Source organism: Lampetra planeri, chromosome 11 (genome assembly GCF_965212315.1).
Source record: "Lampetra planeri chromosome 11, kcLamPlan1.2.h2, whole genome shotgun sequence".
Classification (NCBI taxonomy): Eukaryota; Metazoa; Chordata; class Hyperoartia; order Petromyzontiformes; family Petromyzontidae; genus Lampetra; species Lampetra planeri.
Genome location: NC_136117.1, coordinates 9637248 through 9652522, shown reverse-complemented (window position 1 = coordinate 9652522; position 15275 = coordinate 9637248). Strand labels below are relative to the sequence as shown.

General features: G+C 40.2%; 1 protein-coding gene across 1 annotated transcript in view; it reads left to right on the top strand.

Annotated features, from left to right (window-relative positions):
* The first annotated feature begins 700 nt into the window (after positions 1–700).
* LOC144721289 (hepatocyte growth factor-like protein) overlaps positions 701–15275 on the top strand; it is a 25761-nt gene continuing 11186 nt past the window's right edge. Inside the window, exons 1-10 of the mRNA XM_078598790.1 lie at positions 701–834; positions 1053–1209; positions 2406–2518; positions 2824–2938; positions 3738–3880; positions 6762–6882; positions 11222–11343; positions 11428–11596; positions 12790–12926; positions 13652–13754. Of these exons, the coding sequence (XP_078454916.1) occupies positions 786–834; positions 1053–1209; positions 2406–2518; positions 2824–2938; positions 3738–3880; positions 6762–6882; positions 11222–11343; positions 11428–11596; positions 12790–12926; positions 13652–13754 (1229 nt within the window). The 5' untranslated portion in view covers positions 701–785. The remainder of the gene's footprint in view (positions 835–1052; positions 1210–2405; positions 2519–2823; positions 2939–3737; positions 3881–6761; positions 6883–11221; positions 11344–11427; positions 11597–12789; positions 12927–13651; positions 13755–15275) is intronic.

The window sequence follows — 15275 nt, the reverse complement described above, 5'->3', positions numbered from 1 at the left end:
AGTAAAATAAAAATCACGACGTTTCGGAGGCAACACAAACTGAAGACGGAAACTTGTGTTGCCTCCGAAACGTCGTGATTTTTATTTTATTTTTTATTTAACTTTTATTAATTTAAATTTTTCTACCTACGTGACTTTACCGAAAAAACCTAAGAATATGAATCCTTGCAGTCATGAAAGCTTCAAATCTAGAACCACGATAACCTGTTTGTGGATGGAGGTCACCCAAACAAGTACGAGCGAGGCTCACTCACGGGGCTGTCACGTAGTATGGTGCCCCAACGATGTTCAAAAGCAGCACACATTACAATATAAAAATAAATTTTCGTCTCTCTGCCTCTGGAATTTCCAGACTGATAGCATCAAACAGTATTTTTGTTTAAACAGAGGTCTAATTATTTAATTACTGTACACATAATGCTCCACAAACAATGCAAAAAATATATATTATACATCCGTTCTCGTTGCTAGCTCTGCCTCGGGACATTGCTGTGTCAATGGCAAGAAACATTATTGTATTCACGGGAAGCACACTTGTTAGATAATACAATTTACAGTAATAATAAAAATAGACATCAATGAAAATGCTGTTACTCGCCTTTTGAGCAAACACAGAAGGCTCAGGAAATGTTTTACCAAGTTAATGGATTACTTCACGTGACTCAATGCATGCCGAGTCCCAGTGGCTTTTGTGAGTTTGCCAGAGTGTGGGGGTTGGCTAATGATAAACTCGGATATTTGAGCTGCCTGCCCCTCAGTTCGGCTTGGACTTCGTGGCGGTCACAATGTGGTTGCAAACGTGTGTCGTGTTGATGTGCATTTCTCAGACATTTGGTAAGTCTAATCATCGGTGTGTGTCATTGTACGTGTGTACTAAACTGTCCTCGAGTATTTGTTGCGTAGAGGCAATGGAAATTTTCAAGTTGTTTTAGTTTTTTTCAATTTGGCTTTTGTGTTTTTTTACAAAAGAACGTTGGCAACAATGTATGAACATCCATTGTATTGTAAGGGAAATTTAACTGGCAGAAATGTTTTCTATTTTTTTTTTCCAGCCGAACATCCTCTAAATGACTACAAGAAGTCCAATAACAAGGAAATTATTGTCACAAGCATCAATGTGATGACGAGACTTTCGAAAAAAGTTCCTCAAATAGCTTCACCAGAGCTATGTGCACAAAAATGTAACAAAGAGTCATTCTTCAAATGCAGGTACGTCTCTTCATTAGCACCACCAACTACCATGCTCCACCCTAAACCACATCTGCCGCACAAACCACGGCAGACGCGGATACCTGATACACAAAATTAATGGGAAATCCTTTTAAAACAGTCTGCCTCAGCAGCAGCAGACCATGCTTTCCCACCTGATGATGGCGCCCGAAACGTCGTGATATATTTTATTTTAATACCTACGTGGCTTTACCGAAAGAACCAAAGAGTAACGGAAAACTGTAAAACTCTCCAGTGTGCCACTGTGGTCATCCAGAACAGACCGTACAACGCCCGATCGGCAAATACGTGGGAGACACCACTTAAGCAGTGTGCTTTCACTAAGTTGTCCCCACCTGAAGAAGGACGCTTGTGTTGCGCCCGAAACGTCGTGATTTAATTTATTATTTTTTTTTATATACGTGACTTTACCGAAAAAAACAAAGAGTATGAATCCTTGCAGTCACGAAAACTTCAAATCTAGCGATACTCTCCTCTGAAAATTGTCGTTGTTGTTCTGCGTCTACACCAGCCGTACGAAAGAAAAAGAAGACCACCCGTAACCCCTAATGGAATCAAGAGTGCAATTATAATACGCTTAAAGTTTCTACATTCCACGAGATACAAGTATTGTGTAAACATAATAATATCCCTCAAACACCAATGTGAGAAGTAAGGTTTCTGAAGTTTGTGAATCAGAATTTTTTAAAAGATATTCATTTTATTGGTTGTTTTTCCAATAATGAAAGTAGTTATTGTTTTTAATTAATTTGATTGGAATTGTGATTTTTTTTTTATATCAATGGTGGAGTTGCTTTTTGCTTAAAGACATTTCTCAGGGTGGATGTTTTACAGCATCTTTGAAAATCTGACAACAGTCTTGCTCTTTGGCTCGCTAATGCACTTCGAGCTTATGAAGTGCGTTGTTCCTCATGATGTTCGGCGTTTCGTGACAATCCAGGAGTGAAATGTCAGACACAACTGCAAAACCTACGTAATTCTGAGAAACCATTTTATTTCACCGGTATTTGCTCAAGTAAAAACTATTGGACGTTTTTAGTTAGGCATGGCCCATGAAAGGTAAAACAAAATATTGGTTGCAATAAAATAAGTGACTTAAGAAAATACTTTTTTTACACACTGCACAAAAAGCCATTCGACTTTGTGTGTGTGTGCCTTTTTACGAACCATTGCAGGGCCTTTCACTTCAATAAGTGGTCCAAAGAGTGCTCCATGCTGGGATTTACCAGCCTGACAGAAGGGACAATTGTGGAAATCAGTGATCAGTTACATTTGTATGAGAAAAAAGGTACGAAATACACGTGCCACACCAATAAACATATTATTTTACAATCGATCACGTGATATATGTATTGTTTTTAGATAACAAACAACGCCATTTCCAACTACAAATATATAACACTGCAAGCTTATACTTGTTATCATATTCTATTGCTTGAGCAAGATGTCAGCTTTCATTCTGTAGCCCCCTTCCTAAGCTGCCAACGTTGTAAAAGGGCATTGAAGTGTCACTCGTTCATGGCCACAAGCCATGTCGCAAGCAAATACTGCACAAGTTGGAAGCTTTTTCATTCATTTGTTGTGTGATCCCAGATTACGTCAGAGAATGCGTCATTGGAAATGGAATCACCTACAGAGGTCAAGCTAAGATGACGAAGAGTGGGAGGTCTTGCCAACGTTGGGATGCCACTCATCCACATGATCCCAGGTAATTGTACTGTTCGACTTCCCACTTGGATGTATTGGCAAGGAGCTTTACATACTCTTAGGTTTTTCGGTAAAGTCTCAAGTGATATAGTAAATCTAGCTGTGACGGTCCCATCTGATGACGGAGACTTGTGTTGCCTCCGAAACGTCGTGATTTATTATTTTATTTCGATTATTTAAAAAAAAATTTTTTACCTACGTGACTTTACCGAAAAACCTAAGAGTATGAATCCTTGCAGTCACGAAAACTTCAAATCTAGAAGGAGCTATACACCCGCTAAGGATATTCACAACAACACTCGAATATATTTTCTGAAATTTGATTTGGAGAAATTAAGTGGAAAAACGAAACTGTGCAAGAATTGACCATCTCAGACTTCCCAATCGTATTGTGACAACAAATGTGTCTTGAACTACAGAAAATAATTGAATAGCTTAACAAATAAGGCTAAATAGAATTAAGGTAAAAAATATCAGTAAAACTAAAAGTTCACAAAATAAGTTCACTGAAAAAAAAGAGAATACTCTTTGACCAATAAAACATGAAAGCACAACAGAATATGTATTTCTGGAACAATTATTGAATGCACACGGACCAGCAAAATTGTGAAATACAGAGGCCGCGTGCGGATATAACAGAGTGACTTAAAAAGTCGACTGTTCAGAAAAATACAATACAGCAAATGTGCCTATGGATTAATATGGTTTAGACTTCTTTAACAAACTTTGTCGTTTGGCCACGTTCAAATATGTGTTTATTGCATGTACTTTCTTGTGTGCGTGTGTGTCGTTCATTGAAGATATCGACCCCAGTTGTACCCTGACAAAGAGCTGGAAGAAAATTTTTGCCGGAATGCCGATGAGGACGACGGTGGACCCTGGTGTTACACAACCGACCCCGAACTCCGCTTTGAATCCTGCAACATCAAACAGTGCAGTGACGGTACGAGTGCCATCCAATCTATGCCGAGTGATCTCAAGCACACGCAGGTGCACCACGGCAAGCAACAACAATTAAATTAACAACCAGTACGAGAATAAAAGGCACAAGTCAGTCTGTGAACTTTCGATTGGACACGTACATATGTATGTTGAACTCATTTTGTACTATACGTAGCCAGCCGTGCTAATCGGAGGTGCGGGGGAAGGACAACAAACTAAACACACACATATGGTATTGACATGGGGTTTTAAGGGCAGTGATATTGTGCAGCGGTTGCACATTCAATGCGCATTGCAGAGGTTTGTGGGTTTGAATCCAGCATGCTGCCCTGGTTATTACTGCGGGTTTATTAACCATAAAATACACACTTTCTTCTTCACAGCGTATGTTAAAGATCCCCTGATGCCATTCACTAAAGTAGGCCATTGTGTGCCGTGTGTATGCATGTGTGTATGTTGAACTTCGTTCGCACCATACGTGGCCAATGACGCTGGCACCTCTGGCAAAATTCTCAATTGAGATTCAGACTGTGCATGTGAAACTTTGCGCCTTCAGGATAGCGATGTGCTTAAGAATGGTGCAAACAATTATTGTCTGGCGGTGGCGACTATGCATGCCTGTAACCCGGCACTGTGGAGGCAAGGATTGGTGGATCCTAGATTTGAAGCTTTCGTGACTGCAAGGATTCATATTCTTGGATTTTTTCGGTAAAGTCACATTGGTAAAAAATTAAAATTAAAATTAATAAAAGTAAAATAAAAAATTAAATAAAAATCACGACGTTTCGGAGGCAACACAAGTTTCCGTCTTCAGTTTGTGTTGCCTCCGAAACGTCGTGATTTTTATTTTACTTTAATAATTTTTTTTTTTTACCTACGTGACTTTATCGAAAAAACCTAAGAATAGGTTGTCGTGGGCCTACGAGGCTATACGGTGGGCAGCAGAGGGCACTGGCAGTAACATCCATAGTTGTAGCTTACTTCTGTGCATCCACCTACCCACACTGACCAGCGTGGTGAGAGTACGGCCAAATAGCCTACTGAGACCCATGGCAACACGGGGAGGACCTCATCCAGCAATGGATTGACAACATCTGAAAAGAATAGGTTTTACCCTCTCTGGCAATACAACAAGTGTTAAGATGTTCAAACACAAAACAGATATCTTTTTCAAGGTGTAAAGTCTGCATTAACCACACATACTTGTTGTAAAACATGCAAACAAACATTTTCTGATCATGTATGCATTGTCTTTGAAACTGATTGGCCTACACCAGAGACAACTTTATGACCTTGTCTCATCAGTGTGTTGCCTCCGAAACGTCGTGATTTTTATTTTATTTTTTATTTTACTTTTATTAATTTTAATATTTTACCTACGTGACTTTACCGATTGGTGGATCACACAAATATTGTGAAACTCCCTTCCAGTGGACGTCAAGGTGTCATATCCTGGCAGTACAGCAAGTGGACTAATCGCCTATGGGGATTGAGTGTTGCCCCTTGGTGCTCGGGGGTTTTCTCAAGGTGCCCTGTGGTTGCCTCCTTGCTTGTATAATAAACGCTCATCATTAAGTGGCTAAAAACACCTTAAAATAATAAAAACCCAATGAAGGACTCTCCTGAAAAAGCGTACTACGGTATGCGTCAGTGTGGATTTGCCTGGATGAATAAATACATTTATAATATTGTTCGACGCTTATAAGTAATTATAAACATTCTTGCAGTCTTCAAAGAACTGTGTTATCATTAAAATGTACACGAACCAGTTTGCGTCCTGTTCTCAAATCTACAGAAACATAGTTTAAGGTGTAGTTAAACCATTTGAATAAAAACACATTTAGGTAAAACTCCTCTTAAACATAAACCGATTACCAACTCATTGTATTACACTCACCCTGGATCGATTAATATACAGTTTTATAATTCACAATGTTCATTGTTTTTTTTATCTTGTGCACTTCTCCGTGGCCAAGAGGAGTAACCCGCCCAGAAGTAGCAGTGAAACCTACGCTGTTATCCACGTTGTTTACACGCAAGAGCACCCCAAAAATGGCCTTCCAGAAGTTATAAAATTCATCCTAATCTCCATGGCTCTCAATGGATCAGATTAGTGTTCCATAAATGGTGACATACGCGTGCTATGATTTACCTTAATTTGAAAAAATCCCAGAAAACCGCGTAATAGGATTTGCCAATAGCACCTGCCATCTGTGGTCACCGAGAGAAGAAACCGTGGAACCTATAATGGCTACGTATAATGAAAAAGATGCTCAACATACATACTCAACCCCCGATTCTAAAATATGAAGGAGGCACCGTCACTGCGACACACTCCCGATGCTCCTGAAGCAATGATGTGTCTCGACCACCTCGATGCAGAGATGCAGTTGTTACTCTGCGTCAAAGTCAATCGTGCGAAGAAGAAGATGCTCCCAACCCTCCACCCTATCCCAACTTTACTACAGATAAGAGGAGCTTATTCAATATTTGAAATCGGTAAAGATTTCGATGAATAAATAACAACAACTGGAACCTCAATTCTCATCCGACATGTCGTCATCATCGTGGCTAAAACCTTTTAATATGAGGGATGGTTTTACCAATTCACATTACCAAAGCATGACATTTTCAGAAAAATCAATCTCAAATTGTCTAGCCTTCATAAAACATCGAAATCTATTGGAAATTGGGTTATACATACATTACTGAAGCATTGTTGGAAATTAAAATGTCAGCATCCTCCATATGCTTAGCCATGACAATGAAATTGAATGCGATGTATTATTAAATGTCGTTACACTTGTCAGCATCACACTGGTATGATGCAAAATAAACGATTCGAAATGCTTAAAAGCCCACCTTCCCCCCCCCCCTTACAGATCCTTGCCTCGTTTGCATTGGACAAAGTTACCGTGGCTTTGTGGAATACACGGAATCAGGAAGGCGGTGCCAGAGATGGGATGCTCAGAACCCACACAAACATCAGTTCAACCCGAGCAAGTGAGTGTCCGATATTAGACACGAGCAGTGGCAGTGCCCGTCCCCCTGGTGTGTACCCCACTGAAGTATGGTCAAAGCAGCCCCTATGAATGATTCCCATTGGAGATGGCCTTCATCCAGCAGTGGATTGACATAGCACTGTAAATAATGCAACAAATGTTGCCTTTTTTACTGATATAATTTTTTTTAAAATCCCACTATGAATTTAAAGGTACAGATCATCAGGACCAGATTTTTCAAACAAGGCAGCTGATTAAAGGATTTTGGATTTCAAATGAAAATATAAAACGTCTTCTTCTTTCGTATGGCATTGTGAAAAGCAACAGTTGTTCTATTTTCTTAATGATCATCATAATATAAAACCAAGTGACAGCAATGGCGTGTGGTTGATTAATTACTCTTGAGCTTACCTGGTAAAAAAACCAACATAGCTAATAGTTTACAGCCTGATCATGTAACTCATTAAACCATTGCAAGGGAACATAATGGCCAATTGGTCACCCATCGTATACAATCAACAAACTCACGTAAATATCATCAATAATTACAACTGGTGGAATCAATCCTGTAAGCTCTGTGTTAAAACATTTCAACAAATTCAAATCACCCAGTGCATTGAGTAGATCATTCTCAGTAGTCCTCACTTTAATGTAACTCTCATGAAAGCAAGCCAAGTCTGGGGTGGAGTGACAGCCATGAGAATGATTTACATTGTCAGCTTATCTGTTGCATAGCTTTTAAATAGCTTTATATCAGTCATCTAAATTATTTAAATTTTATTCTCGTATCGCTGTTAATAGCTGTGGTGATACCATCCATGTCTCCTTATGGGACTTCTTTTCACATTTCTACTTTGTTACTTCGTGCAAACTCATTGTAACCATTCCAGAATGTTCGATAATTAGAAATATTTCGTGAGAGCTTAACTGACCAAATAAGTTTCCACCAAATTAATGCCACTTCAACGTCTACAAAAGCCAGGCATAATCATGTTTGATATTAATTTGTCTTGTATAGAATCTGATTGATATTATATGTGTGCGGCCAAGGGTACAGAAACCTTTTTCTAAAACCAGTTTGCCCCATGGTTAGTTGACCTATAAACTGACCTTTGTTCAGTTCTGTATTATCTCCTTGAGCAATTTATTTTCTGTACATGAGTTAAGAAGCTAACGAGATTCATCCAGGATAAATAAAGATTTTGATTCTGTAATTATTCAAAGAAGTGTGATTTCCCTTCTTGGTTCCAGGAATGAAGGAGGCATCATTCGACATGAGACATGTTATTGATGTGTAAACGTTTTATAAATAGGTTTGCCAATATTGATCCGATCGCTGGTCAGACTTCTCAAATGAAGTCAAGTTGCAAATGGCAGTATCAATGTATGTATGATATTTATGTGTATAAATATGTGCATGGAATTCCCCCATCAGTTGCATTATGTAGTCTCTATCATGTGTTATGATTCCATCTTGCTCTCTAAGAGTTACTATTTGCAAATGATCAATTATTAACTTCCTCTTTGTTGATTCCTGTCACTGCTTATGATCACATAACCCTTATGGTTAGTGACATCGTTCAAATATAGAATGTACATAATGATAAATAGTGAATGTACTAACCATCTAGGATTTGACAACGACATAGTCATTATAACAAATCCTACAATAGTAATGTACCACGAGATATGATTTAAGCATTTAGCTAAGGCTGCAAGTGGGGAAACATATACAGTGAGGGAAAAAAGTATTTGATCCCCTGCTGATTTTGTACGTTTGCCCACTGACGAAAAGAATTATCAGTCCATAATTTTAATGGTAGGTTTATTTGAACAGTGAGAGACATAATAACAACAACAACAACAAATCCAGAAAAACGCATGTCACAAATGTTATAAATTGATTTGCATTTTAATGAGGGAAATAAGTATTTGACCCCCTCTCAATCAGAAAGATGTCTGGCTCCCAGGTGTCTTTTATACAGGTAACGAGCTGAGATTAGGAGCACACTCTTAAAGGGAGTGCTCCTAATCTCAGCTTGTTACCTGCATAAAAGACACCTGTTCACAGAAGCAATCAATCAATCATATTCCAAACTCTCCACCATGGCCAGGACCAAAGAGCTCTCCAAGGATGTCAGGGACAAGATCCTAGACCTACACAAGGCTGGAATGGGCTACAAGACCATTGCCAAGCAGCTTGGTGAGAAGGTGACAACAGTTGGTGCGATTATTCGCAAATGGAAGAAACACAAAAGAACTGTCAATCTCCCTCGGCCTGGGGCTCCATGCAAGATCTCACCTCGTGGAGTTGCAATGATCATGAAAACGGTGAGGAATCAGCCCAGAACTACACGGGAGGATCTTGTCAATGATCTCAAGGCAGCTGGTACCATAGTCACCAAGAAAACAGTTGGTAACACACTACGCCGTGAAGGACTGAAATCCTGCAGCGCCCGCAAGGTCCCCCTGCTCAAGAAAGCACATATACATGCCCGTCTGAAGTTTGCCAATGAACATCTGAATGATTCAGAGGAAAACTGGGTGAAAGTGTTGTGGTCAGATGAGACCAAAATGGAGCTCTTTGGCATCAACTCAACTCGCCGTGTTTGGAGGAGGAATGCTGCCTATGACCCCAAGAACACCATCCCCACCGTCAAACATGGAGGTGGAAACATTATGCTTTGGGGGTGTTTTCCTGCTAAGGGGACAGGATAACATCACCGCATCAAAGGGACGATGGACGGGGCCATGTACCATCAAATCTTGAGTGAGAACATCCTTCCCTCAGCCAGGGCATTGAAAATGGGTCGTGGATGGGTATTCCAGCATGACAATGACCCAAAAAACACGGCCAAGGCAACAAAGTAGTGGCTCAAGAAGAAGCACATTAAGGTCCTGGAGTGGCCTAGCCAGTCTCCAGACCTTAATCCCATATAAAATCTGTGGAGGGAGCTGAAGGTTCGAGTTGCCAAACGTCAAACCTGGTGGCCAACTACAAGAAACGTCTGAGCTCTGTGATTGCCAACAAGGGTTGTGCCACCAAGTACTAAGTCATATTTTGCAGAGGGGTCAAATACTTATTTCCCTCATTAAAATGCAAATCAATTTATAACATTTTTGACATGCGTTTTTCTGGATTTTGTTGTTGTTTTTCTGTCTCTCACTGTTCAAATAAACCTACCATTAAAATTATAGACTGATCATTTCTTGGTCAGTGGGCAAACGTACAAAAACAGCAGGGGATCAAATACTTTTTTCCCTCACTGTATAGTGCACATGAGTGGCACAAAGGTCGAGTACACCGATAATGCTGAGCAAAAGAAGTACTTTGAAGGACAGACACAACTAGAACACATGTATATTGGGCAATTATTGAAGGTGGGATGAAACCAATTAAATTATGATTTGAGCAAGATCGGGATGGAGTACCTTTTGAATATTACATTTGATAATGAATAGCGACATAATTAAGCTTACATTGCAAGGAAAGTTCTAAGTAAGTGTATATCATTAACTTCCATGATTTGAATCGGAACCATGCACAATTTTTGTCATGAAACAAAAACTGTAAAGTGCACAGAGAAACATAGAAGTGCACGCATCGAATTGCATTGAGACACATAGATTAGAGTTTAAGTAAATGCTGTTTAAGCAGGTGAGAACTCAACTGTGACCTGAGCTATATCAGTCTGACAGTTTGGGGGCAATGATTACTGTGAATAATGCCAATTAAGTAATTTGCAGATAAAAAAAAAGTCAAAACAACGTTGAGAACATACCCAACTTACAGCAATTAAGTGCCATTGCCCAACACCTTGCTCATTACTTTAGTTTTTGTTTCCTTTTTTAGACATTTTTTTTACGAATATGTTGAGTTTCAGGTTTGAAGCAACATGAATTGTTAAGTGGGCCTGGGTAGGACACGACTCTCAAATAAATAATAGAAAACAAACAAGATAAACCTATTCACATGCCCATACAGAGACTCCTCTAATTGCGAACGAGTAAGGTTCCATGTCTGTTCGTAAGTCGATTTGTTCGGAAGTCCAACTTTACTCCTGTAGATTACAAACATGTTGTACGGCATGCACACTACACACAGGGCATGGCTTTAAAAGTTGTGTAATCTCCTGTAAATGTAGATGCCACTGCTTCTTCATGTTCTGCTGATGTAGATGCCACCATCTATTGCACGGCTGTTGAACTTACAACTCTCGGCCCGAACAGGCAACTGGACATATGGACAGGTTTGTTTGTAAGTCAAATGTTCGGAAGTAAAGGAGTATTTGTATTAATGAATATTTAACAATAATAATTTCTGTATTTTTGTATTACAGTTACCCGAAATTCAGTCTAGATGACAATTATTGCCGTAATCCAAATGGCCGCTCCAGGCCTTGGTGTTTTACAACAGACAAAGACGTTGAATGGGAATACTGCAACATCAAGAAGTGTGAAGGTGAGCATTCGCAAGGTGAACCAGGCACTCCTTTACAAATATGCTGAATGGTCAAAGTAACCAATGAACTCTGTCCCAACGCAGTTCAACCGCAAGTGAGACCATCCCGGGCGAGTGGCCGGCATTGCTTGGAAGGAAAAGGGGAAAATTATCGCGGCCTTGTGAACAAAACAGCCACCGACATTGTGTGCCAGAGATGGGACAGCCAGACGCCCCAAAGTCATAAATACCTGCCTTCAGACTACAAGTGCAAGTATGTAATCACCATGAGTGTAACACACTCATATCATTCAATAACACATCAGATGTAAATGTTCACCATACATAGTGAGTGCTCTTTACGGGTTAATGCCATGTGATCTCAGAAATTTGAGCTTGGAATTGTCAAACAAATTGACTCTGGCCATGGGGGGGGGGTGTTTAGTGTGTGATGGACACTTTTTAATGATGCAATCCTTCGACCATTTTACAAAATTGTGAAGTTACAAAGACAACAGTGGATGCTGCCATAGTGCAACCCCCCCACACTGCCGCTGTTCACCCAGCAGTATAAATGGCGTGCACCACGGTTAATCGATCAATCGGCAGGCCACGTGTGGTGGGGTGAAGTATGGGTAACTCTCACCTCTTTCAAAGTATTGGGTCGGCGTAGAAGAGTGGAACAACTATCCCCTAGAGCTCCCTCTAGTCGAGGCCCTTCCACCATCAGTGGCGTGAGCAATGAATTTCAGGGCTGCATCTTGAGCTTCTCCAGGATACATTCAGATTGTGATTTTGATATATGTTAACAAAGCAAATAAACCAAATAGGTTTCTAGGCCATCGATGAATAAACATATCTTATCCAAATAAACATCAATTTATATATACCTACTATAATCACCCAGGAATGTCCTTAACGCGCGTGACGTCACTCCACATCGACCAGCCCCCCTCATTAATAATCATGAGCAGGTGACGTCACTCCACATCGAACAGCCCCCCTCATTAATAATCAGTATAAGGCGACGTCCTCCAAATGGACACCCCCCCCCCCATTCATAATAATTAGCGGGCTGACGTCACTCCACATGGGGGGTCGAGGCGCCTCCTCCTCCCTCCTCACTACAAAGGCAGAACCCTCACGTCACGCGATCTCCGTAACGCTGTTGAGACATCAAAGTCAAAAGGACGTTATGATGAACAAGGGATTATTACCTTAAAATGAAATAGGTTTGTGCCACCGCGCCCTTACAAATTGCACACGAATTAATGCAATGAATATCACGTCGTGGTCTGCTTTTCACTTGCAAGTTTCAGATTTACTGCAATACACCCGTCCTTAATAATATATATGAACACACAAGAGCATCCGTTGTTCTCAAAATATGGCACAGATGCAGGGGTAGTGCTCTGCATTAATCAGCCTCCGTGCAAACCCCAAACACTTTTTAACTTTCTCGTGCAGAGACCTTTCGGACAACTATTGCAGAAACCCCGATGGAGCTGAGGCTCCATGGTGCCTCACCGTAAAACCAGAGGTGCACAAATCCTACTGCTTCCAGATCGCAAGATGTCCCGAGGGCAATGCAAATGACAAAGAAGGTATAGGACCGTCACAGCGACACACACTCCTGGAATTTTTGCTTTTAACGCAGATGACTGGTGTTGCGGCCAAATTATAGGGGCGCCGTGCCATTTTTTTTTGAAGGGCGAATGCAAATGTCACATTTCGTCGAAAAATGCCCATTTTTGTCCAATATTTTAATAGCCACTTTAATGACACATTCTAGAGTAAAACATAGAGTGTGAAATAAAGTAGTGGGTAGACAAGCCCTGAGCATGTGCCTGACGTGAAGCATTTATATGTGACAGGCTGGATAATAAGTCATCTTTCTGTCAGAGCTATCCCACGTGTGATAATTGAGGTAGGGGAAGTCGAAGAGGTGTCAATGTGTTGAGATAACAATTAAAATGTTAGCATTTACTGTAATAACCCTTTTTTTTAAAGCAGTTTATAGTTGAACATTCGTCGGGTATCCATAAGGTAATAGTAAGTAAAACCAAATTCAGATTTATCTTCAATGCAAACAAGCATATATAACGTTCAGAGTGATGCTGGTAAAAGTCACTAAATAAACTCTCTGATGGGCCAAACCAGGTTAAGCAAACGTGCCGATTATACTGTATCGTGGGAACATAGACATACCGGCGAGTGAACAAGGGGTAATGTGTTTCATTATGAAATTGACGACCAGACTTAACATCCATTTGTCTTGAAAGTTATGCACGAGAATAAATACCAATTTGCCATTTGATTCCCAACGCAGCTTGCTACGACGGAATTGGTGAGGACTACAGAGGAAGAGTTTCCACAACCCGCCTTGGTATTCAATGCCAGCGCTGGGATTCAAAATCTCCACATAAACCAATGTAAGCAGCTTACCATAATTTAACAGTGCAAATGGCTCTGGTGTCTTTTCCAGTTGTAAATCGTGTTGTTTTGCTCCATGTCCGACATCTCGTTTTAATATACTGGGGTTTTCAGTTACTGAAGAATCAGGATCAAAATCAGAATCTTTATTTATACTGGAAGAATCCGATGAGCTTTATAGCTCTTTTTCACAGATGTCCAGTAAGGGCAGGTCAGAAAGTTACAACAACAATAAACAATACAAAAACATGATAGATCTGCAAAGTATAGGAAAGGTAAGTAAATCACAAAAAAACTACATATTTTATTTTACTAGGCAAAGCCTACTGAGCTCTTAGCTTATTTTTCAGAAGAAGCTCCCAACAAATGGAGAGGACGATTGGACATCTTGTTGAACAACATATGCTGGACAACACACACACTACAACCAGAGAGCCATTCAGGACAGCTGCAAAAAAACCTAAAGGATTAAACTAAATGCACACCTAATCAACAAACCCGACAAATATACAGTCATAAACTATGTGGCACATTAGGAATGGATCACTCTTTTAATTATATCCTTGTGCAGCAAGGGGGTAAAGTGTGGTTCTGTGAAAGTCCTGATGTGATGTGCAGTGCATCAATGCATGTGTACAGCAGCATGTGATGACTGAGTCGGGCCTGTAGGTGGCTGGCAGGGTTATTGACTAAACAGTATTAGAGTTAGAGAATGACAATGACAGTAACTAATTACAGTGCATCATCCCTTTACAATGCACATTGCTAAAACGCCTCTAATTGCATATATCACAAACGAACAATTCAAAGCCAAGCTTAAAGTCTAGAACAAGTCTAGAACATTTATATAACGATCAAAAACAACCTTTGGGTCCTTTACCTGTAAAATGCAACAACACGTGCGTTACAACCAGCCTTGCGCCCGAGTCGCCATTAACCATGTGACTGGTATATCTGCGCGGTCATTCAATAACCCTGCCAGCCACCTACAGGCCCGACTCAGTCATCACATGCTGCTGTACACACATGCATTGATGCACTGCACAGCACATCAGGACTTTCACAGAACCACACATTACTCCCTTGCTGCACAAGGACATACTTAAAAGAGTGATCCATTCCTAATGTGCCACAACTACCTTTTCAATTTGTTTAACGTTCAAGTATTCTGTGCATGCATGATGAAACCACTTGTTAGTGTGTAATGCTAGATATAATTTGCAAAATTTGTTTAGGATTGTGAGTTGAAAATGGCTCGGGATTTTCAGGAAATAAAGAGATGTTATCTCGAAGTGCACGTTTGTTGGAAGAATGAGCAGCAGTGTAATTCCCATCTAAAAGTGCCACGGACAGACAGTAAATTTCTCAAGGTTCCAGAAGATGGCACCCTATTGCCTGTACTGTACAGTATTACAGTTTGCCATTACAATTATAAACACGATACACAAATATATAGGGTGAAATGAGCTATCATCATCTCCACCACCAACACCACCACCATCATCAGCAGCCATTATCTA